The sequence below is a fragment of the Podarcis melisellensis genome (assembly GCF_964234715.1).
Source record: "Podarcis melisellensis genome assembly, chromosome: 5".
Classification (NCBI taxonomy): Eukaryota; Metazoa; Chordata; class Lepidosauria; order Squamata; family Lacertidae; genus Podarcis; species Podarcis melisellensis.
This window is the reverse complement of record NC_138537.1, coordinates 30541611-30567069: the sequence shown is the minus strand read 5'-3', so window position 1 is coordinate 30567069 and position 25459 is coordinate 30541611. Positions and strand designations below refer to the sequence as shown.

At 40.2% G+C, this 25459-nt stretch overlaps 1 protein-coding gene across 1 annotated transcript in view; it reads right to left on the bottom strand.

The window, feature by feature from the left end:
* The window catches only part of FARSB (phenylalanyl-tRNA synthetase subunit beta), a 29193-nt gene extending 7998 nt beyond the window's left edge, over positions 1-21195 (bottom strand). The window contains exons 1-16 of the mRNA XM_081910450.1: positions 21044-21195; positions 19737-19792; positions 18928-19082; positions 17982-18054; positions 17340-17455; positions 16246-16396; positions 14749-14857; positions 14200-14270; positions 13633-13694; positions 12682-12733; positions 12082-12143; positions 8427-8634; positions 7947-8027; positions 6695-6787; positions 5839-5956; positions 4033-4185 (exon numbers count right to left, since the gene is read on the bottom strand). Of these exons, the coding sequence (XP_081766576.1) occupies positions 4033-4185; positions 5839-5956; positions 6695-6787; positions 7947-8027; positions 8427-8634; positions 12082-12143; positions 12682-12733; positions 13633-13694; positions 14200-14270; positions 14749-14857; positions 16246-16396; positions 17340-17455; positions 17982-18054; positions 18928-19082; positions 19737-19792; positions 21044-21101 (1618 nt within the window). The 5' untranslated portion in view covers positions 21102-21195. The remainder of the gene's footprint in view (positions 1-4032; positions 4186-5838; positions 5957-6694; positions 6788-7946; positions 8028-8426; positions 8635-12081; positions 12144-12681; positions 12734-13632; positions 13695-14199; positions 14271-14748; positions 14858-16245; positions 16397-17339; positions 17456-17981; positions 18055-18927; positions 19083-19736; positions 19793-21043) is intronic.
* Positions 21196-25459: the final 4264 nt, after the last annotated feature.

Below are 25459 nucleotides of genomic sequence, written 5' to 3'. Positions count from 1 at the left end.
TAATGCAATAGGTTAGATGTGGTACAGATTTTAACCATATGTTTACAGACATACATTCTGCGGACCACCTGAATGAAGCTTGTGAAGGACCACTGGCAGTTCATGCTCCACAGTTTGGAAACCCCTGTCCTGGGAGGTCACTAACTTGCACATTATGTAAGGAGAAATACAGCACATTATGCTCCTCTCACCGATCCCAATAAAGGGAACAAAGTGACAGATTTTGATCTCAACACAATAAAGTGTTTGATCTCATGGCAGAGTGTCTAGAGCTTTCTCCTATAGCTGTGAAACATTTCAAATGACCTCTAGTGAGAGAACGAAGTAAACTGCAGAACATCAATACAAATTCAGGAAGAAACACAACCTAGAAGCAGTCTTTTCATGGACTTGGATCCTACCTCTTTCTAACAGCCTCTACATTTAACCTTTCCACAGATGAATATTTTTAAAAATAATAATAAATGAACTACGTCCTGCCTCTCTTCAATAATGGAACTCAATACAGTATATAGAAACTTTCTAGATAGCCTCCCACCCAATCTCAGAACTGTTTAGTTTAAGCAAGGTTGCCTTGTGCCTTCTGACAATGTCCTGGGACCAGTTAGAACCAATTCATAACAGGATAGGAGAGATTATATGTAGCAGTAGGTGGGAGGTTCTCTCCCTTTGTATCACCCTAAACACTTGCCATTACATAAACATTTAAGCTGGTTCACCAGCTTGCAGTTGCTCCTATAACTCAAGTTACTGTAGGATTTATAAGGTTCAGTAGTTCATTTTTCCGGCTTTAAGAAATATAAGAGATTTGTGCTGAAGTTCTTTAAATAAATATATATATATGGCAGAAAACTAGCTTATTAGGTTTGCATAATGCCTGACTAAAACAGCCTGCAACACATTTGTAACGCAAAAACCATTACAAACTATAGATTATAGTGTGACAAATCAAATACAAATGTTTCATATTTTGGTTTCTTTGTTAGGAGTGTATTACTAACAGCATGCTTTTATTTATTTTTCTTTTAAAAAAAGTTGCAGCTTAACTTCTGACACATCTTACCAATCTCCAAGACTCCAAGGAAAAATGGCAGGATGCAGAAATTACTCCCCAGCAAACTGCCTTGTGGCCAATCAAAGAACTAGTTGTGGACCTGGCAATAATTTAACTACCACCACTGCCTGGAGCCCCAGCATGACCTGTGGGAGATTATAGGAAAATGGCCATAGGCTCAGAAATGGAAAAAAACAACAACTGAGGTGTAATCCCTGGTCTGGGAACACAAGAGGAAGGGGTGGGGGATCCCTTTCAAATTACCAACTGTCCCCCAGTATAATAATCAATGGAGTAAACTGAGAATGTATCCTATTGTGAAAGATCTCAAACAGCACTGAGACTGGTTGCTTCTGAGACTACTACTTAACATGTTCATCAAGTGCTAGGTGCAGCATGATCAACGGGTCTGGCCAGGTGGACGTCTCAAAATGACATTGAAATTCTTGGCACATTACAACAAAGGTCATCTTGTAGTCATGAGAGTTGTTTTCCATTTTATGGTAATACAAATGTGCAGCGCATATTTCAAAAATTGCAAATAACTGTCTTACTGCCAGCCAAACCTTAAATGAAAAGCTGTCATTGCGATTTACTGTCATTAGCATTTTCCACACTGCGCCACACCTTCAATTAAACAAATGGAGCCCAGAAATAGAAAGAAGTGGAACACTGTTGAGATGCATCACCAGCATTATTGCACATGAGCACTGAAGTGAGGTCCCAGACTTTAAAACGAGGCATTTACATCTCGGTGTCAGGCTTCCAAGCGTATCTACATTATTAGGGCCACACATGGAACCTGATGTTCATACAAAGCAGATCCCACAAAGATAGCAGAGTCTGCAGGCCTGATACTTTTCTCCTGCCCACCTGCTACCCTCAAAATGCTCTCCAGAACACTAAGAGACCCTCTTGAACTGCAGGGTCTGCTGTACATGACTGCTTGTGACAGAATCAACTGACACTTGATGAAGGAAACTTACATAACCAAGGAGCTCTGCTTGTGCAATGAAAAGAGTAGATATCATCTCCTCTGCCAGTAACTGTCTCTAAAGCCTTATGCTGTGATTCTTTCTAGCTATGAGAGATCCTTTTAACTGGAGAGGATGGGGGGCACCTTGTGTTTTGAGCAAAGATCTCTACTTTTTGAAAATCATGGGAGGATTTTTAAAATGTATTTCTTCCATTTAACCCTACCTAACCCTGCTCTTCCTCTGAAGAGTTCAATGATGCTTAGATATGGTTCCCAGACAGCTTTCTATCCAAGCAGCTTATAGGACCAGACATGCTTTGATTCTGTGTTAGAGCTGTATCATGGACCTTTGGATAGTTCTCAGGATTTCTAAAGCAGCAAGCCTCATGCATATACCTGGCAGAAGAAAGGACATGCCCGAAAAGGGACTTGAACCCTGAATACTAAGATTTCAAGGTTGTTATTCTAAAAGTTTAACAATTCAGGCCTTTAGACAGAAAAAGCAAGTACGGGAAGGGGAAGCTTCTCATCCATGTGTGCCCATAAACATATATTTAATCTATTTATGGATCAATCAAGGAACACTGAATGTAAAGACAGCACGTGACAGTCTCTAAGCTACACAAAATGTAATTTACAGTAATAGTCTGCTAATTTCAACGGAAAGCTTGTTTCATATCGCTTAACAAATAAATTTAGAAAATTGCAATTAAGTTTTTGAAAGGGATTATAAATTTCAGAGATGTATTTATGATTCTTAAGAAGTGTCAGATGGTAAATATTTGGGATCGTCCCAGAGTTCTTTCATAAAGGAGTATGTTTTCATCTTTAATAAAACTTGATCACTCAAGGCTAAAATTCTCTCCCAATATACTGCAGGGCTCCAGTTACACTAAACATCAGTGTGAAGGCCTGGGGAACATCACAATTTCACCCATATTTTCAAGCATCTGTAATTGTTGCACAGGTGTTGCTGCAAGGGCAAAAAGGTTGTGACCCTGAGATTAACTTAATGGATATTTAGGTATTACGGGAACAGAAGGTGATCTAATAACCGTGGTGTGCACATATGGAACAAGAACGAACATATACAGTAAACAGACACCTTTTCTAAATTATGAAATGAGTCAGATCATTACACAGATCTTAGCAAGGCTTTTATATTAAAAATCTACAAAGTTTTAACTGAAGTCACATACTTGCAACACACACACTGAATGAAGTACAAGAATTAAACAAAAGAGCATCCTTATTGCAATTTATAGGGCAATTTTAATGGCTGGTTGACAACTACACAGCTAAGCTTCATCTCCCTCCCTCTTTTATAAAAGCTACTAGAAATTTGTAGCTCAACATAACTTTGAAAGACACAGGCACTTCGTCACCCCACCCACCCACCCACCCCAGTTTAAATAGAAACACTCCTCAGAGAGCTATTTACAGCTCATTTTAAAAAGTGCATTAGGAACTCTCATTCTTATGGATAAAAAAAGGATGGCCTCATGCTACTGTCCATTGGACATTCAACTCCTCATGTTTCATTCACATGGTATGAAGTAAGAAAAACCCCAGCTGTACTTCACAAACACCTGAGGTTCCAGAAGGAAAATTATGGTGCAACACTGTATCAACCTTTGTGATAAAATACCTACCATCTGTATTGTTAGAAAGATCACTTTGCTGCACTGAAGAACTACAGAGCGACCAGGAGGAACATTGCCTCCTTACCCCAATTTTGGGAATTTACCTCTCTTCAATGGCCATGTGGTCCCCATCTTTCTCTATTCAGGAGAGTTCCCCCAAACTTCTGAAGAGTTTTTTGGGAGGTGAAGGGGCTAGAGGGGGTGGGAAATTCATTGCTGCTTCCTTCTGCTTGCACTACAAGACAAGTCATTGTCTCCAAATAATTGCTTTACTAGATAGGCAGTATATAAGGCTCTGATCCACCTGTTCAGCAACTACATGCAGGTAGGGTCCCTGGTATTTTCTGTGCTTCCCTTACCTTCAGTTGCTTTAATATAATATCCCTTCTCTTTACTTGGTGGGATATCCAGCAGCTGCATGACTCTATCCAGCAATCCATGAATTATCTCGAAACCAGGGTTTTTGTTATAGTAGACAGCACAAAGATGCCTATGGTTTCTTGTACCAACATCTGGAGAAGAAAGAGGAAACCAAAATTATTGGCTTTGCAGAGACGGCATTTTATAGCTCTTGCCCGCTTTAATCCAATTTTGTATCAGTGTTTATTTACAGTTGCACACTGACCATCTGTAGATCAAAAGAGAAATACAGAATGTAGTAACTTATTAAATAAAAGTAAAGAAATAAGAACAAGCAAAAACAAAAGGTCTTTTCTGAGGCTTAGTTCTTTTGCAGTATAAAACTGTGTTTGAAATGTACCACTTCAGACTAGTTGTGAGTGTTGTCAAGACTGAATCTTTGACTTTTTTTTTAAAAAAAGAACATTCCAACTCATAGAAATCTAGCATGTCAAGAAAAAGCATTTTAGCCTAGCCTCCTCCCTGGCATGCTGATTTTTGCTATAGTGTATAAATACCAGAATTATACACAGTTTAGTGTGATCTGAACAAGGCCTCAAAGGGCCTCGGGCTCATCCTCATCAATGGAAGAATGAAGCATATAAAATGCAATGAAAAACACAACTAGCATATACTGTAACAACAACAAATTTAAACCTCCACCTGCAGTCTGAAATGACACAGTCCAGGCAATGCTTTATTACCACAGAGAGAACTCGGCCAAAGTCTGAGTCATATCCAGGCAGTACTAACAGCTCTAGATGTCTCTCCCTCTCTCTCTCTCTCTCTCTCTCTCACACACACACACTCATGACATCCAGATTTGAAATATTGTACTTGATTATGAAGTTCATTCATTACAGACCAAATAGAGTGTTTGCTGCCAAAGCTAAAAGCTAAGCTTTCTCAGTTCATTCGAACTAACTCGAAAACTATGGCGTCATTCCACAAAACAATTCTGCTGTGTTTTAAAAAAATGGACCAGCCAAATATATTAACATAAATTTCATATGCATTGTAGTGACTTCAAAGCACTGTCTGAAAAACCTGTTTAATACAATTTGCGAGCCAAAAAACACAATGAGAAATAAAATTGGTAAACGCTGCCCTCTAGCAACAAAATTTCATAGGACACTTGCATTTGGGTGATATACATCTTTTTTTTTTTTTACCATGTTGTTATACAAGGTCTCCAAATGATTAGTTAAGACCCATGAATGATCTAATTGGAAAGCTCTACATAGGGCTCCTGAAACATGGCGGATAGAATAGGTAAAAGGACGCATGATTTAAAATATCAATTTAGAAAAGAGACATTTCAATTAAAACAGAGAGCTATTGTATAATCATCAACTTTACCCACTGAATAAGTATATGCTAAAAGCATTTCAAAACTGAGGTATGATCAGTCTAGCACAAAAGCACAGTGGCCACCTGCAAGGGGATTCCCTGACATTCAACAGAGCCCTGCTTCTCCTTCTGCACCTATGTGGATGCATGAGAGCACTCAGCTAGTGCAACAGGCCATGGCAAGTCTATTCATGCCTTCCAATGCATACCTCTATGCTGTAGCAAGCGGAGGGGAAAGGCTGAACAGGGATATGGTACATCTCGTTCCCCCTGATGCACTGGCTGAGCACACCCATGTATGAACCCATGGCAGAGGGAAAACAGGAGATCTATCACATGTGGGCAGTACGCTCAGGATGGGACTCAATCATGCCCTTGATTTCTGAAGACATTAGCATTTACTGAGATTAGCTTACCTGTGGTGGAATCTTTCACTACAATGTCAGAGATTTCAAAGAGTTTCAGAGGTAAAGGCATTTTCCTGTTAGCGGCAATAGTTTTCAGAAGACCAGGCAAGAGAGTAGTGCGCGCCACCTGTAGGGCACATAGGGAACTTTATATATTAAACTTGTCGCTATAGGTAAGAACAGGGGTCAGCAAACTTTTTCAGCAGGGGGCCGGTCCACTGTCCCTCAGACCTTGTGGGGGGCCGGACTATATTTTTTGGGGGCGAACAAATTCCTATGCCCCACAAATAACCCAGAGATGCATTTTAAATAAAAGCACACATTCTACTCATGTAAAAACATGCTGATTCCTGGACCGTCTGAGGCCGGATTGAGAAGGCGACTGGGCCAGATCTGGCCCATGCACCTTAGTTTGCCTACCCATGGGTAAGAACATCTCCAACTGAGAGCAAGACGTGGCAACATACACAAGAGTCAAGTATCAGCATTAATAGAAAATATATTTATTTCTCCCTTATTTCTCCCCTACACTTCAGCAATTCCCAGCCACTTACAATCTGCCAACACAGACCAACATTTGCAGGACTGTCTATGTAGTAATTATCTAAAACAAAGTGTCTGTGAAAAAAAGCAATACTATTAAACTGGAGAATACAAGACTGAAATTAAATATTGCAAAAGATACTCAGGACTGACCATAAACAATGCAAGCTATAAAACATGGGCTCTGAACGGCTTCTGATTGACATATTTCATACTTATATGCCACAGTAAATCAAAGTTTTTCATTGACCATAACTCATTTAGAGTTACAGGCAACAAGAAGTTTTGTATTCTAGCCTAAAACTCACTTTATAAACCTCACCTGAAATTCTGCTGTTTTGGGATTTGCTATATGCACAGCTTTCGTTGTAGAGATGTCAACTCCCAGTTTATTAGCAATGTCTTCTTGGGAACACTGATATGAAAAGAAACAAATTAATTTAAACCCAACCAAGTTAAATATAACTCAATTTCAAAAATTACTAATAGCAAAAAATAAATATCTAGGAATGGTCAGGATATGAAGGCTGGCAACACTAAATCTAACTGAGCAGGTCTGTGTTTAACTTTTTAAATTTGAACATGTAGTGTTGAATTTAAACACTAGTTATGTTATCTATTAATTTAATACATTTGTTAGCCATTTTCCAGCATAAGCTCCTGAGACGGTGCAATCTTAAAAACACAAGTAATCTGAATATAATCCAGCCAAACCATAAAACAACAATGGAAACTAGTTATTCAAGGTACTGGAAAAATAGAAGCAGCATTTGCCTGGAACCAGAAATTCATCAAACTTCTTGTCCAGTGAGCTTCACTGACAAAGCATGCCAAATGCAGCACACCAAGTCCTCCCTTGGGTCACCAACTACCTCCCCTCAAATAGTGGCAGAACTCAAAGGAGAACCTCTGATGAAGAATATATAGCTTTGGACAGATTTTTAGGACAAAGGCTGATCCTTCAGAAAGCCAGGTCTCAAGTTGCTTACAGTTTCAATAGTTAACATATTTAACAGTGAACTGTGCCTAAAAATGGACATTGCAGCTGTTTTAAGAGCTGGCAAGATGTTCTCTGCAAGACTGGGGTGTGGAACGCATGGCCCTCCAGACGTTATTGGACTGGGCCTGAGGAGCAGGTATTAGCAGATCTATCAGTCAAGCTCCACTCTCTTTGATGCAGAAGGACAGGACCAGCATAACTTACTGCCCCTCCAGAAAAGATGTTTCCAACAGGGCCTCAGTTCTGCAGAACCACTCTTAACATCCTTGTGCCATAGCCAGCTTGCTCTCTTCCTGGCCACAACCTTCCAAAAAGGAAGGCTCTTGATTCTTCATTTTCTCTCTTCATTCTGCTGATAAGCTCAGGAAGATATGAAAGAGAGGCAGGCTAAGGCAAGTCAGGCAGGGTCTTAGAACTCAAAAAACCAGAGCAACTATTCCTTTTTCACTGCTGTGAAATTTGTTTACACTGAAACATTAGCAAATCGGAGCCTGACAAAATGATCATATACCACTGCTGCTGCCTGAATCCTCAATGAGACTATAGCAGTCTTAAATAGTTCTTTAACACGCACCAAAGAAAAAGTGAGCACTTCGGTAAAGCCTGCCGCTGCCAAATCTTGTCTCAGAAGTTCTGTGAGCTTATTGAGAGGAAGCTAGAGGGAACAGAAAATATTTTTTTCATCTTTCAGCTCAATGAATATCATAAAATCATGGAGATGACTGCGAAAACGGCTTTTCAAAAAAGGTGATCCCAAACAGCTACATCTGGCCTTGACTGAGGAAATGCAGTTCCCAGTTAGAGATTTAATATGGCCTCCAGGTTTAAACGTTGCCCTCCCCCTCCCCAAGCCCATCCACTGCAGGTCTTTGGAGTTTCTCAGATCAGTTGGGCATCTGTTTTGTATCCCTGCTACAGTAAACTCCCATTGCTAGAAGACATGACAGAATATTGTTTTAATTCTTAGGCGCAGTTTTCTTCTAAGAACCCTTCTGGCATACTTCTAGCCTTTAAACTGACAATACAGACTGTTTACTTAAGGGTGCAATCTTACTTGATTAGCTATGGTGTATGTTTTCGGAATAGTCATCTGAATGTTATTATAGCCATACGCTATTGCTGCGTCTTCTATGATATCACATGCATGGATAATGTCAGCTCTGGTAGGAGGGATTTCAACCTCTATATTGTTCCCATTCGCTATGACGTGTGACTTCAAACACATCCTGGTGAGCAGCTTTGCAAGGTTTGATGGAGTCTCACTAAAACATAAGCAAGAGTAATTTTTAAAGGAAAATATCACATGGTTTCATTCTGAAGCCATTGCCTTTCATTTTCACAGTGATCAAGCTAAAAAAAAATGCCAAGACTCACAAATCAATCCAGGAGATAAAATAGTAGTATTTTGCTGCACAATAGCAAACCTTATGATACTTGGTGTTGAACAAGTCCTTAAGACCTTTAAATTTTCTTTAAAAAAAAACAACTGGCTTATAATTTCCAAACACTCACATTGGCATTTCAAGCAAATATTGTTACCCCCTCAGCTTGCACCAACATTTATCCTCTCACACTTATGAGAGGAAGCACACAAATAGGAGTTTGAAAAGTTGCACCCAAGAGAAAGTGTGAAGTAATTAAAATGTCCCAGATCTCAAACAGACTGGTTTCATCCAATAAAGTGAAGCCTAAGTAAAAGATGACTAGTGCCTGTTCCTGACTGAAGCTCCTTCTAGAATTATATTATCTGGTATATATTTTCTTTTTACTTCTTGAGGGCAAGAGATCAGGGGTTGTATGGTGCAGTGCAGCAGTGTATAATTATGGTGTTGTACGGTACTTTCAGTGTTGAAAGGTACTATGCAACTTCAATGTCCCTGACAGATGGTCAGCCAGCCTAAAATAGGAATAGGCTGCTTTGCGACAGATAGCACATATTTGGATACAATTAATGAGTGTTCCCTATCCTGGTGTCTTCTCATTGATTTTGGACAACAGCTCCCATCAGCCCCAGGAATAAAGGGCAATAAAGGCACATGGCATCTGATGACTAAAGGCTCAAATGGCAACATGGTTGTCCCCTCCATATCTAAACCAATGTTGTGATACAAAACAACATAACATCTCCAATCTCCCAAGTACCTTAGAACTGGACACCTAAGTATTTCCAACAGCTCAAAATTTCGTGGCACTGTCATCAAAATGGGAGAGAGCCGTCGCAGGAGCAAAAAGGTTTTAGAAGTTCAGTAGAACAGAAACATACACCTTAGCATGGGTCCCAATTTTGCCCATAAGACCATTTCCCCCAAACCAAACCCACATCTGATGCCAGCTGCCAATCCAAACCACGAGCCTTAAAGTGTTTTCCCGATTGTGCATTAACAAGAGAGGTTTGCTCTCACTGTCAGTCAGGGGAACACAGCAGTGCAGCTGATCCCAGAAGAAAGCAGATCCTGGTAGCAACTTCAAGCTCCCTGGAATCCCATGGGGAGCTCCATAGACAGTCTTTAAAGGGATCTGCCAAGAGCCCTGCTCAGTACTATCAGCTGATCAGCAGGACTTCAAAGCGCCGTGCCGGACTCCTTGCAACACCAGGTGGTTGACTAATTTGACCTGCAAATGAAATGGGAAGGAAGGACAAGGCCCAATAGCCAGATCCAATTCCCAGCTCCTGTTGTACAGATTAAGATTTCAGGTGCGGCATGGCTGGATGAGATCATGTGCCCCTGAATCCGAGCACTGACATATGGGAGATGATTGACCTTTAATTTGTTTATTTAATTTGAATATTGCCCTTCATCTATAGATCTCAGGGTAGTTCACAACATAAAAATACAATATAAAAATACAAAATACATAATAGAAACAAGAACAAACCCACCCCCACAAACGAATACCCCTGCTTCCTCACCTCCTTCCACAAACACATTTAAAAGGGTATAGGATGTTAATCAGCCAAAGGCCTGGTTGAAGAGAAACGTTTTTGCCTGGCACCTGAAGGTGTATAATGAAGGTGCCAGGGTGGGGAAAGCCTTCCACAAATAGAGCCACTACTGAGTGACAGATTTCCTGGTAGCAATGCTATAGCTAAAGAAGTATTTCAGTGAAACAGTAATACAAGTAGAGAATGTTGGATGTGTTGGGATTCCATTCCACCCAATGCTGCAGACATGGGTTTTTTACCTGCAACATGTTGCTTGTGTGAGCGGAACTTCCGCTCTGTATTGCTTTTGTTTTTAGTCTCTCTCCGAGAAGACAGGAAGGAGAGATACCATGTTTTCTTTGTCCTGATTTATGTATAATAAATGTGTAGTTTAGTATGTGCCTACAGCCTCAAGCCTCTTCTGTTGCGCAGTTCACACTGAGTAAAGTGTGCTCAAGTCTGCAAGCTTGAGTCACTGATGTACATCGGAGCAGAGGTCAATGAATCTCCGCATCGGCAAGGCTGAGGGGAGATGCTCCAGCTGGGGCCGAGCCAGCTGGCCTTTTGACCCCCTGATTCCGACAGGATGGGTCCGTACTTGACTTCATTGTCAAGTGTTTGTCTTTGCTCCTCCCGATGAGGAAAACTATACCTTGCATTTCTGTCCCCAAATGAGTTCCACTAACATGACACATAGCAAGTGCTTTGGAACATCATGATATGGTACATGGCACTTTAGAATGTTTTTACGGGATGCTATATAGGTTTGGGCCTGCTCCTTGGGAGAAAGGTGATGGCAAACTTAGACAGCATCTTAAAAAGCAAAGACATCACCTTGCCAACAAAAGTCCGTATAGTTAAAGCCATGGTTTTCCCGGTAGTGATGTATGGAAGTGAGAGCTGGACCATAAAGAAGGCTGAGGCTCCAATACTTTGGCCACCTCATGAGAAGAGAAGACTCCCTGGAAAAGACCCTGATGTTGGGAAAGATGGAAGGCACAAGGAGAAGGGGACGACAGAGGATGAGATGGTTGGACAGTGTTCTCAAAGCTACAAACATGAGTCTGACCAAACTGTGGGAGGCAGTGGAAGACAGGAGTGCTTGGCGTGCTCTGGTCCATGGGGTCACGAAGAGTCGGACACGACTAAACGACTAAACAACAACAACAACATATAGGTTTGGTATGGTTGTGTTTCAGTGATGCATCAAGACTGTGTTTCTCATTTTAAGGTTATGCATGTTGTTCAACCACTCCTTTGTTTTAACAAAGGGTGATATGTAAATAAAGCAGCAGCAACAACAAATAAAAAGGTACAGCTTTGGAGCAACAGTACACATCCATTCAGAACTATCCAGGGAGAACAATTACTGAATGGTGGGTGCAACATTTATTCAGAGCACTAGTTGGCACTGTGGTATTTTGTAACATCATCATGATAGTTCTCTAGCCTGTAGCATCACGCACTGAGTTCATTAATATGTACAACATACTTGAAATTTAAATAAAATGGTATCTACGGCATTCGTGGCTCTACCAAACAAATTTTCATTCTGCTACTATTTTATTTTAGTTGGATTTTTTTGTTGTATTTTGATATTTAACTGTATATCCAAAAAGTGGGTTATATATCATAATAAAATATAGATCTCTAGGATTTAAGCACCTCTCTATATTCTCACCAGATCCTAAAAATGTATAAACCTAACAAACATTAAAAATGTGAGACAAATGCTGTCAATGGAACTAAGTGCACCCTTCAAAGAGAGCCAAGAGATTTAGCATACCTAATTCCAATTTTCTTATTCAGTATTTCAGGCTTTATCTTTTCCCGACGATAAGCCAGCTCCTGCAAAGAAGAGAGGGAGTTTTAAGTATAGAAATCAATTTTCTCTCTAAGTGTATCACTCTCCTACATACGTAATTAAAAACCTACAGGGCAGTTATGTGCCACTCAGCACCCAGAAGAACAATCCAGAGCATGTTGGAAAGTCTACCTGGACAGAGTGAAGCAAGCTGCTTGTGGTGGCAGGATGAAGGTAGGGGTGGGAGTGGCAGAATACACAGGCTGGTGCAACAGGTCATTTTAAAGTACTGGCCCTTGTAGGGAAATATTTAGGCTCCACTTCAGGTAGCAAAGTGTCTTGGGCTGGCACTGCACTTGAAGATGGTAAGTGGGACAGTTTTGGGGAAATAGTTGGAACATTACCCAGTAAAAGAACTCTATGAAGTGCAAGGGAGCAAACAAGGGTTGATACCCAAAGTGCTCTGTAGGAGACATGCAAGCCGAGAAAGACTCCTTTCAAAAAGTGGGTCCATCAATGTGTATTTATTAGTTTGCATTTATGAAAACAAAGCTCCGGTTACAGCACTTCTGCAATACTCACTGGAAAATTGTAGCTTTTTCCATTAGGGTAAGTTACTTCTGCTGCTTCAACACTGGAGGAGGGAAAAGCAAACAATGTTTAACATGCGGGATACAGAAGACATGAACATTTTTGGTTTTTGTTTTAAGTGCTAAGGTTAACTCATGTGAAGTCAAATCAGTAATGATTAAATGGGCACAGGATTTAGGTCATGATATACAATCTGAAGACTGGATAAGACATTGGAAAGTTAATTTGAAATTTACGAATTGTATATTGTTGAAAGAGAATTACATGAAACTGATGTATAGATGGTACATTACACCAGTAAAACTGGCAAAAATGTATAGAACAGAACAAAAAAACTGTCAGAGATGTAAGGAAGGGGAAGGTACATTTTATCGTATGTGGTGGGATTGCAGAATCATTAAAAACTTTTGGGAAATGATATATAATGAATTTTAAAAATGTTTAAGATTACATTTGTTAAAAAACCAGAAGCTTTTCTCTTAGGTATTTTAGGACAAGAATTGCTGAAAGAAAAATGGAATCTATTTATGTACGTTACAACAGCGGCAAGAATCTTATTACCTCAAAACTGGAAGACTGGAGAAGTAGCATCAAAAGCACAATGGCAAGAAAAGTTGATGAACTATGCAGAACTAGCCAAGTTAACAGACAAATTGTGTGAAAAGGACAATAGTGACTTTGAAAAAGAATGGGAACCTTTTACAATATATTTGCAAAAACAAGAAGAAGAAATGGTCTCGTTGGCTGGATTTAAATAAACATATTATAGTATACAAACAGCAGAATGTATCACTTGATGTAACAAACCAGAAATGGTAGTTGAGGGAAGTCAACAGGGAGGGAGAAAATTGGAAAATGTTTGTTTAATAATGTTATTGGTTATTTGTTATGAGAAAAGAAACAATACAAAATATATATATATATTTAAAAAGGTTAACTCACGTGAATGGCTTCTGACAGTATTCACTGAACATTGTGACAAGGATGTCAAGGACAATCTTCGCCTTTAAGAAAGATTATATTTATACTGTTTAGTTTCATGTACATATTTAAAATACAAGACTACAATGTTAGCTCACAATAAGATACTAAAGCAGTGTATCGCCTTTTAAAACTAACTGCTCCCCTCAACCCCAAAAAGTGAGGCAATAAAGAGTTACCCAACCCAATCCCATTGGTTGAAGTCAACAGATTTTCCTGAAGATGAAGTGAGTAGATGCCTGTGGCTGGCAGACGAGAGCATCAAGTGGATTATCGCTCTAAAATTAAATGTCCAGAGGAACAATCAGCCCAACAACTATGAGATTGTAGGATCTGGTGACTCTGTAAAACACCATCCTAAACTCTCATATGGACTTTGCCGAATATATATTTCTAGAGATTAATGTATGCTAGCAGCTTAGGTCAGCTTCAAAGATGAACCATTTCCAATTTACTTTGCAAATCAGAATTATACTTTCAGCAGAATTATACTGTTCAGCACCTTGCTGCTTTATCAAGCTTATTTACCTTGGTAAGATCTGTGGCTGTACATTCAATGAACACATTTCTGGTGTTAAGACTTATTTTTGTATGGTCCCCTGGAAAAAACAGATACAGACATTTGAAGTTGTTTGATGCTGCAGGAGTGCTTTTATTTAAAATATGGGCAGGCTTCTAGACCTTGCCAATTTCTTCCCCCATACAGCAAAGACTTCACCTCAACTGAACACTGAAATTAGAGTTACAATTTGGTCCTGACAGGGATACTGAGGTAATATGTACATTTCTGAACAACACTTTGTTACATTTACAATATACATTTCATTTTCTCAGATTTCTACACTTTTAAAACAGAGCTAATATTCTTCTTTTAATATAGATTTGAGAGAATCAGACTGTGAGAATAGATTAAAAACACTCTCAAAAACAGAAAAGGTTACTATGCAACACAGGTTTCAGCAAAGAGGTAATATCATAACTGTATTGGTATAAGCAAAATAATGAACTTCACCAGACCCTAACAGAAGAAGAAAGTCAATAATAAATAAACACAAAATAAGAAAAGCACAATCTTACCATTAATTATCGGTGGCATTGAAAGCACAACACCATTCCTATCATAGATAACTGGGTAAAGGGGTTCATTTTCAATAATGTGTAGATAATGCCTCAGATGACTATCCGTCTAAAACAAATAAAGCAGAAATATTTACATTTCTTTCCTAAACAGTTACTGCAAGGTATCTGTGGGATGTGAAACACAGGAGCAGTCAAGTACAATATTCCTAGAGTGAACATGTTTGTGCATGGGGAGGAATGATTGTCCAGCCAGCAGGTAAACTTCCTGTTTCCTTCTGGGCTGGGGCAGACTTCCTCTGCATGTGACTAGAGGTGGGTGTGGCCTCAGCTGTGCAGGTAATGACAAAACCAAAGGGCAGGGCAGCCATATCTCTCTCTTTCACCACATGCATCAAAGAAGCAACAACTGCTTAGCTAAAGATGCCCTCTTGGCTTCCAGCCAAGAGAGGACAAAGGGACTGTCTTCTTATGGAATAGTTTCCAAGTGTATGTTACTTTTCTAAGCTAAGTCTGCCTTCTGGGATCTGATTGTGAACAGAATGTGAGTAAACTCTTTTTATACTTTTATAGAAGGCTGTCGTGTCTTATATTTTATGAGGGAATAAGGGGGAAATACCAGAACAGTTATTATAGAGGCTTTAGCGAGCCTGAGCAAAACGCACCCACTGCAAATTTAAAAGAGGGGAATGTTACTCTGCTGAAATTGTGGAACTTGTTAACACAAGTTGGATAAGGATATAATCAAACAATATATCCTCTCCTGCATCCCTGAACATTCCCACAGTATCATCCTGCGGTTGTAGCAGCATGATATTATTTAAACAAACGTAAAACATAACACTGCTGCTTCTAACAGATGTGTTTCATTCCTAGGACAAAAAAAAGGGAAAAACCATATGCTTAAGTTTCTCCAGAGAAAAAAATGTGAATTGAGCATCATTATGATGTTTGGTTCACCAATGTAACGTGCTTCCATGTATTTTGCTTCAGTCATATTTTTCTTAAACTCCCTATCAGTTCCAAAACTGGTTTCCTATGTAGTATGTGGAGCTAATTGGGGGGGGGAGATGAAATCTCATTGTACACAGAGAACTAGTTGCATGATCTTCCAAATTAGGGCAGTCCAAATTTTCATACCAAGTGGGCCACAAGAGTAGTTCAACACACACTGGATTAAATTTCCATATCATAAATTAAAAAGCTCACAATATATGTAATATTAATATACATAAATAATATTTTGTGTGTGTGTGTACACACACATGCACATGTAACAATATAGTTAATTTATTAAACAAATTTAATACACAAATAAATGTGCTTTCATGAATGACACAAAAATATATTTTGAAGGCTTTAAGATTTTTTTTCTTGAATGCCGCTGAGTGCTGCCAAAAAAGGCCTCGCAGACCACCCTGTTCTAGACTGTGAACAATGTGTCTCTAGACTTGCATTTTTCCTAAAGATAAATCTTATAGATTTGTAGTCACCTACCCTGTACAGATCCATGATTTCAGAAGCATTGTATTCCTTGTCCTGATTCAAAGGTTTGAATTTAATTTCAGATGGTGGCTTAGCTGTGTATGTAAATGGGCCAGAGATTGTGTCAAGATCATGGGTACCAATTGCTACCAATGATCTTTTCCTATAAAATGAAAACAAGACAAATTAGCAATGAAGATTCCACCCACTCCTGAAATTCCTCATTAAAAAATACAGATACCACAGAGGCGGATCAGGCAGAGGGCCTTCTCAGTAGTGGCACCTGCCCTTTGGAATGCCCTCCCAGCATATGTCAAGGAAATAAGCAACTATCTGACTTTTAAAAGACATCTGAAGGCAGCCCTGTTTGGAGAAGTTTTTAATGTTTAATGCTGTATTGTGTTTTTAATATTCAGTTGGGAACCACCCAGAGTGGCTGGGGAAACCCAGCCAGATGGGCGGGTTATAAATAAATAAATAAATCATCTTTATGGAAATATTAAATCACTTCTTCTCAGTGGTCCAGTTGTCTTAAACAGCCTTCAATGTTACACAATAATATGCATATCAAAAGAGACCATTAAAAAAAAGATTTATCCAAGAAGCTTCTCCAATTAGCCTTGTTTTTTAAAAAAATAGCTAATTGCTTTAAAATATAATGAAAACATAAAAGACCACCTTCTTCTTTTCCAAGAGATTGATCCAGTTGCTCGTCCCCCACTCTTGCTGCTGTGAGGCATCACTGTATCTGAACCCAGCCTCATGGCTTTTTTCTCTCTCTCTGACCAAACCATAAGCAGTAGCAACCATTTGTTCTTGGCTTACTGCTCCTGGCTTGCTTGAGGAAAACAAATTGTGAGCTCAGGATTGGGTGTTAATGTCAAAGCAAACCATGATGTAGCTCCCAGAAACATGGCAAGGGAGGAGTGAAGCAGCAGTGATTTGCACACTGTACACAAGATTGCTGTGTGTCCGCCTTTACATTATAGTGAAGCTTAAATATGGTTTTACACAATGTGTGAATGCTGCCAATGACTGATAATTCATCATTTAAAACAACAACAACAATGTAATTTGTTCAACTGTATGCATTATTGCCAACTAACCTGCATATATTTTGATGTAATTTTTCTTGTAGATCAATAAGGCTATCATAGCGATTCTTGTCAAGAGTTATATTACGAAGCACTGCAGCCACAGCATAAGGACGGACTTGAGTAGTCTGCAATGTGTAAGGGTGCATTACGAAGATTAGGGAATTTGACAAAGCGGAGGAGGTTCTATTGTGCCACTAGAAAGCAATCCCAAAACACAGAATACCTTGCAATTAATTTTCACTTTGGGGGGTGGACTCCACAAAGAAAAAATTACCATATTCTATCATGAAACTCTACCTAGGAGCAAGAATCCAAAGAACCACGGAATGAGTTCTGGGATCCCTCAAGGATGCTTTACATTTGCTTTTTATCAAGGGAACATTTCACTGAGACAGTACAAACTCCTTGCTTGGGGTTTAAACTGTGCCAATATTCACAGTAAATGACATCCAGATTAATTTGTCCTCTCACATGCATATATCCCTGAAGACACACATGGTGACCAAAAGCCTTAGTACGGCTGACACCAAATTTTACTTTAAATCCAATAAAGCATAGACTTCAGAATTCCTAAAGAGAGGCCCCATCATCATCACTTATGACAAATATTCATTGAAGTGTTATGTTGAGATGTAGTTGTGTTTTATTTACCTCTTCGGTGATGGTCAGCTTTTGAATTTCACCATTAGGTGGTGTGATCTTCTTGTATCTTGGAGCCCTAATTCTAAAATATTAAGCATTGAGATTAACATTCAAGAACAATTTTTACACATATACAAAAAAAAAGTAACAGCACTGAGCCATGGATCCATGTTGCTCTCCAAACAACATATGCAACTCCTAAATACGGAACTCCCTTCTGCCACCTTCTAGTCAGCTATGCATACACATGCACATAGGACAAGAACCAGTCTGTGCCTTAAATATTATAAATAGAACCAAACTTTAAGTGTTATTCAATATTTTAAAGCATCTAAACACAACTGGAAACAGTTGGTACCTTTTTTTGCTAGAAAGTATTAAAGTGCAGAGGTTGGGTGCCCATCCATCATGGATGCTTTAGTTGAGATTCCTACATTTCAGGGGATTGAACTAGATGACCCCTGGGGTCTTTTCCAGCTCTACAATTCTATCATTCTATGATTAGAGAGTAAGTCTTACTGGATTCAATAAGTGGCTGGGGAAATGCGTGTAAGATATAATGGGTGCTACTATCCACACATTATTTTGCAGGAAAAATGTTGCTCAAATATAAACAGATATCCAATGAATGCAAACACAAGTTACATAAAACAAATAGAACAACAGAGTAAAATCACCAAGTTTCTAATAATACTCAACTTTTCCTTGAAAACGTTAGAAAATAGTGTGAGTTGGACTTAAGAGTATGTGTGCAAGTCAATACTCTTGCTTCCTAACGCATTGCAGTGCATTTGGAGTGCTCTGTAGATATGCTTTATTTGCTTTAGAAACTTCAGCATCTACGGCCTAGTTACACAAATGCTGTTCAGGAATAGAACAAATGGAAGTGTTTTACCTCAGCCCTTATTAGTAAACCAATAAAACAGGTTTGCAACATCTCCAAATACTAAGGTACCTTTCTTTAAAGACCTGAAGTCCTCTGACGAGACCTTCCAAGCAAAGGAGGTCATATCGGTTAGCAGGAACATCAATTTTATAAAGAATGATTTCTGATGCACCCTCAGCCTTTTCACCACCTTTCTCTTTGCTTATTATTTCCTTCTCAGAAGTCTGAAATGAAACAAGCATACTTCACAGGAAACTGTTTTGAAATCAGTAATACATATATGGAAAAATAAAATGAATTTGGTTAATGTGACTTTCATACAAACATGCAGATCACTAATAAAACACAGTTGTATTGAAGTTTTAAAAAGAAATGGTTGTCTATACCAGCCAGAGACATACAAATGTTTGACAGCACAACCCTAACTACTTTTACTCAGAATACCAAATATGTTACAACTATATTTTTAGCAAAATTTGTATAGTGAAGCAACTACATAACAGTGACAAGCCAAAGAACTTTTTTAAAAAATAAGTCTATAAATTCTACTGACAACTAATTGCAGTCATTACTCATTAACACACTATTAAGTTTGACAGCAAAAGAATAATACTGTACAGACTGGTTTTTCAGACCTCACCATTTGGAGGAACTTTTAGTCATTAACTTACTATAATCAAGTTCAACTACAGCCTGAACTTAGGAAATATTATATGGAATAAAAAGTACTAAAAGTATAGTTTCACTATACTAGTAGGCTGTTCATTGAAGAGGGTCCTAAATATTCAGGAATAAAGTTTTGTAGGATGGATTACACAACAAATGCCATAAATTAAATGTCTTTGCAAGTAGATATGTTAATAAAAATAATTACTTACAATTTCATCAAGTTCCAATCCAAACTCAAAGCATAGTTCATCAAATTCTTCATCCGCTGGAAAGGAATTTGTTTCATTAATTCTGGCATGTGCTAATATTTACAGTAAGTCAAAATGGTTCAGTCCTTGAAAAGGGTAACTGATTTCACCTGCTCAGTTGCAGAAGGGGCCAGAAAGTATATTAATAACTCCAGTTCTGCAAAGTATCTAACTTCCCACTCCTACCTTAAAACATTGAAGGTATCTATACGTAATCCATACATATCATTTTGCAACTTGGTATAGTATCTCTCTTTGTGCTTCCTACCATAGTAATTTAACATATGGTTACTAATTGCCAGTTGACAAGTATGCTTATTAGCTACATATAACCTCCCATTTGTGTTCCTTTTCACACTCTATATTATACCTCTTTCCCTCTTCATTCTGCTAATTACATTTACTACCTGTGCAGTTTCTATTATAGAATGGGAAAGCCCACAGCTACCATAAACAAATCTGAATCTAAAACAACAACAAAAGGCACATGAAGCTACGACCTACTTCCAAGTATGTACAGCTGTGATTTTCAACCACTGGTACCTCAAAATAAGAAGATGGGAGAAGTACCCCTGGTGTTGAGCCTGCTTGCAATGCAAGGGGTGGACTGGATGACCCTCAGGGACCATTCCAACTCTATAGTTCTATGATTCTACGAGAACAAGGGCTGGGCAAGACGCCTTTTGCTTTTCCCAACTCCTACAGTTGCATGAACAGATCATAGCTGTCAACTTTTCCCTTTTCTTGAGAGGAATCCTATTCGGAATAAGGGAATTTCCCTTAAAAAAATGAAAACGTTGACAGCTATGGAACAGATCCAGTCCAGGAATTCAATGCTTCCTTCCTTTGGCTGTGGAATGAATGAACCAAACCTCTTTCATTCCTTCTATGAAAGGTAGAGGCACGCCTGCGATTTCAGTCTGACCCGAAGCTAAAGGCATCTTAACAAATAATAATAATAATAATAAATATATTATTTACACCCCAGCCACTCTGGGCAGCTGACTGGGGCACACGCACAACCCACCCACCAGGACCCAGCCTCTCCCTTCTCCAGACCCCACAGCAACCCACAGACCTGCAGGAGCCTGTCCTTTCCCTGCTTTCCCTTTCCCTGCCAGGGACCCCCAGCAGCCTCTCAAGGCCTGATCCTGGACCCATTTCCCCCAGCTCGTCTCCCTAGATTCCCTCGGCATCGAGGGATGCCCAAACCCCGCTGGCGCGAGAACCACCACCACCACCCTCGGCCCCCGCCGTTCCGCACTTACTGTAGCTCCTGCCCAGCACTTGGAAAAGCAAATCCCGCTTCACGCTGACAGTCGGCATGGTCGGCAGAAGAGACGACGGGGCAAGAGCACCTCACTGCGCGTGCGCTAAGCGCGCCCCCTACAAGCAAAGCCCTTTCGCCGGGTCGGGCCTTCTTTAACGAGCGCTGACTATATCAGTGCCTGATCCGCTCCGCGGCACTCCGATTCCTCCCAGCTCGCCCGGCTCATCCAAGCGCATACATGGGCTGTCATGAAGATAGTGGAGGGGCTAGATCATTATCGCGACCCCTTCGTCAGCAGATGGGAATTCGCCTGCTGTTTGGGTGACCTTTGATCAGGCAAGATGCAGACAACTAAATAACGTTTGCATCAGCAACACGCTCTGCCCATAGACCTATGTAGGGTTGGAAGTGAATTGGCAGCGGCCCCCCCCCACTTCGGCTTCCGGACTCATTTAGTTCCGCCGCCTGCAAGTGAGGCAACGTGTCTGTCTCTGCGTGCAAATGTATAGAGCGAACCGGATCTGCATTTCGCTACGTGCTGGCTGCGGAGCGAAAACTGCGAGGGAGTTGTTAATTTAACTTTGCTGTGTTTTGCTTTTGGCTGAACTTTATGCATTAACTGCCTTTGTACCCCAGTGTGTTTTCATCGTGGTTGTGGGATGGGTACAGATGACTGACAGCGTGCGGTCCTAGGCATGTCTGCTAGGAAGGAAGCCCCATCGAGTTCAGCGGGGCTTACTCCCAGGCAAGTGGCCACAGGTGTGCAGCCTGAGCATATGGATACAGTTAGCAAACCGAATTCAAGTGAAACGTCTCTATATCCTGTTATATTTGTTCTGGTTTCAGGCAGGTAGCCGTGTTGGTCTGACGCAGCCAAAATAAATTTAAAAATGGTCCAGTAGCACTTTAGAGATCAACTAAGTTTGTTCTGGGTATAAGTTTTCGTATCTGAAGAAGTGTGCATGCACACAAAAGCTTCTATCCAGAACAAACTTAGTTGGTCTCTAAGGTGCTACTGGACAACTTTTTATTTTTTTGTTCTAGTGTCTATGTCCTGCTGGAATTTGCAGCAGAATCCTGCATCTGAAATGTTCTCTTTCAACCAGCAACAGTTTTAAAAACTTATATGACAGCTGCTGTCTGCCACCTTCAGTCTCAGCCCCAGGGCCAAATCAATACAGTGGTACCTCGGGTTACATACACTTCAGGTTACAGACTCCACTATCCCAGAAATATTACCTCAGGTTAAGAACTTTGTTTCAGGATTAGAGCAGAAATTGTGCAGCAGCAGCGCAGCGGCAGCAGGAGGCCCCATTAGCTAAAGTGGTGCTTCAGGTTAAGAACAGTTTCAGGTTAAGAACAGACCTCCAGCATGAATTAAGTTCTTAACCCGAGGTACCACTGTACAATTTGATGTTCAAAGTGAAGAACGAGAAGGTGCACTTGCACACAGACGTATTTCTACATATAGAAACTGATTGAACTGGCATTTGATGCTTATGTCGGCATTGGTGACAGGGCAGCAGGCTCCTGAGGACAGCAAGATAGCTTAGAAAGCACAGGGCCAGCCACTTGCCACCACTCTCTCACCCCACCCCCAAATCACCAGCTACTCCTCTTAAAGGTAGGGCTAGCCCTGGCTCTTTAATAGAAAGTGGTTTTAAACGTTCTTCCAACCTGCCACATGAGGATATTAACAGCAGGTGACATTGCATTTACCTTGCATTATACAGTCGTCATATGCCACTCAGCTTCAGTTCCAGCCCAGCCTGCAATGTCAAGATAACAGCCCTCATAAGCCAGTCTGCTTCTCTTACCATGCTTGCTGCTCCCCGCCCCCCCCCCAAAAAATACCAGCATCACACCCTCTTTCACACCTCTCTTTCACATCACACCCATGTCACACCATGTATGGAGACAACAGCACTGAAGAATTTATTTCTCCTCTCCTGCAGCAGGAAGCATTTGCCAGACAACTGGGCGGGGGGCACAGAGAATTCAAATCTTTAAAATGCATTAGAACAAGTTTGATGGACGAGTGCAAACTTTGGTCTTTGCTTCTACTATTTTGTGAGATGGATATGTTTGTAATGGTACCAATCAGTGTAGCATTAAAGTCATAAGACTGAAACATGTCTCAGCATTTTCTGTTCCTTATTCCATCCTTGATTGATCTCCTAACAATGAAAGCCACAGTGTCAAATAACCAAGAAACCTCATCCATAGCCCAAAGAACAAGTCTTAATTGTTATGTCTGTGCTGGTTTACCATGCTGCAACACACACACACACACACACACCTTTCTTTCTTTCCTACGTAAAACTTTTCTGTAGAAAAATTGGACTAACTCCCTCACTGGGGTCTTCAAGCAGAGAGTGAACAGCCCTCTGTTGGGGACACTCTTGTTCTGATTTTTCCACATTGAGCAGGATGGTCCCCAATTCTCTAATTGGCCCCCAATTCTCTTACACAATCACTGTAAGAAACAGAATTCCCAAAGCTATAACATGATAGTATTTTGATTTGTTTGTAAGGAACATGGGAACCTGCCATATACCAAGTCAGAACATTGATCCAACCAGCTCAGTACTGTCAACACTGACAATAGCTCCCCAGGTTCCAAAGATAACAATCCCAGCCCTACCTGAAGACACCAGAGATTGAACCTGGAACCTTCTGCACACAAAGCAGATGCTCTGCAGCTGAGTCTACAGCCCTATTGATTTCATGGAGTAAGTACTGTAATACTATTGCTCCATCTGGTTCAGTATTGCCTATGCTGACAGCACATTTCTACAATTTCAATCAGGGAACTTCAGCCTTTCGGGAAGTTGCTGGGGACTGAACCTATGGCCACATGCATGCAACGCAGGTGCTCTACCACTGAACTGTAGCCTGTTACTCCCCCCCTACCCCGCAGTAATGCTGCAATTCTAAACACATTTACTAGGGAATCTACTTGAACTCAGCAACAGTTACTTCTGAGTAAGCCTGTTGAGGAGTGCCCTGAAAACATAAAGTAGGATTGCCATTTTTTGGCTTTAGATTTCATTGTTATCTGCCCCAGTCCTAAAGGAGCGATGGTGAAATTGTGGTCAGTCCCCCCCAATTCTGTTGCACCACAAGCTCACAATTTATGTGGGGGTTACACTCCAGGGGTCACGCCTAAAGCCATAATCAGAAAAAAGTAAAAACACACTGGGTTCAATGGCATGTGGAATTGCCAAAGTGTTTTTTTCCCCATGGATGCCTGCCCCATTTCTGCACCCCCCTTTTGAAAAAGCAAAACATTTTTTGCCAAGTGTGTTAAGCTGAATGCACACAAGTTAAATGCATGTAAGTTGGGGGTTACTGTATTTCAATTCCCAACATGTAAGAGAAATGTAGTCCAGTTATATCTGGAAGACCATAGGTTCCCCACCGACCTAGAGAGATCTGCACTGGACTGCACATGTCAAATTACTATAGGAACTGGACACATAATGAATATATTGAGTCTGGATATCATTACCACATTGCAGAAACTTCTGTAGAGGCAGAGGTGTTCGTCTGGTGCAGCAAACACAACCAGGTGACATTGTAACTCAATTTATTATGTCATGATAAGCTTCTGTGTACTCCAGTCCACTCCATCAGTTACATCTGATGGACTCCAGTCCATGAACACTTCTGCTATAATCAATTTCTTAAGTCTTTAAGGTGCCACAATATTTTGTTATTGATTTGCATTATATTGCTTTCAATTTGATGCACATATAAATTTGCATTCCCACATACATTCTGGCACTTGATGCAAAAAGACATTTTTAGAGCATCACAAGACAAGAATTGGGTTTTTTAAAAAATGCACAAACTAGATTCCCCCCAGATTCCACATCTACTAACCCCACAGAGGAGAAGTCAGGAGTCAAAATGGGGAAGAAGCAAATGTAATTCCCTGCCCTGGCTGTGGACAGTTTGTGGATCTGTAGCAGAGGGGAAGTGTGTGAGCATGAGTCCTTGCGTAAGTGACAATGAATGGAAACAGGAAGAACCCAACATAGGTCATCATGCAAAGCATTTAAGCAAGTAGGCTGGATCGTGCAGATGAAGATTGTTTAAGGTATACTGAGTTGCTACTGATAAAATTAGTCAAGGATCAAGATAAAGAAGTTTTTTGTTTCAATTTTGGAAGTGTAAATACATAGTTCCAATGCTACGTATGTATATTTCTTTTTAAAATGTTGACAAAGGAAAATGCAACTAACTTGCGAAACCTCATGTCTTCCCAAATTTCCTATTAACCCAAAGTGAGGGAAGTCAAGATAACTAAATCAGGGGAAAGGGAATTCCATTGGTAGGCAAACTGAGCCAGCTTGTAATATCACCTGGAATCCATTGCTATGCAGACACTATGGCCAGCTTTCATGAACTT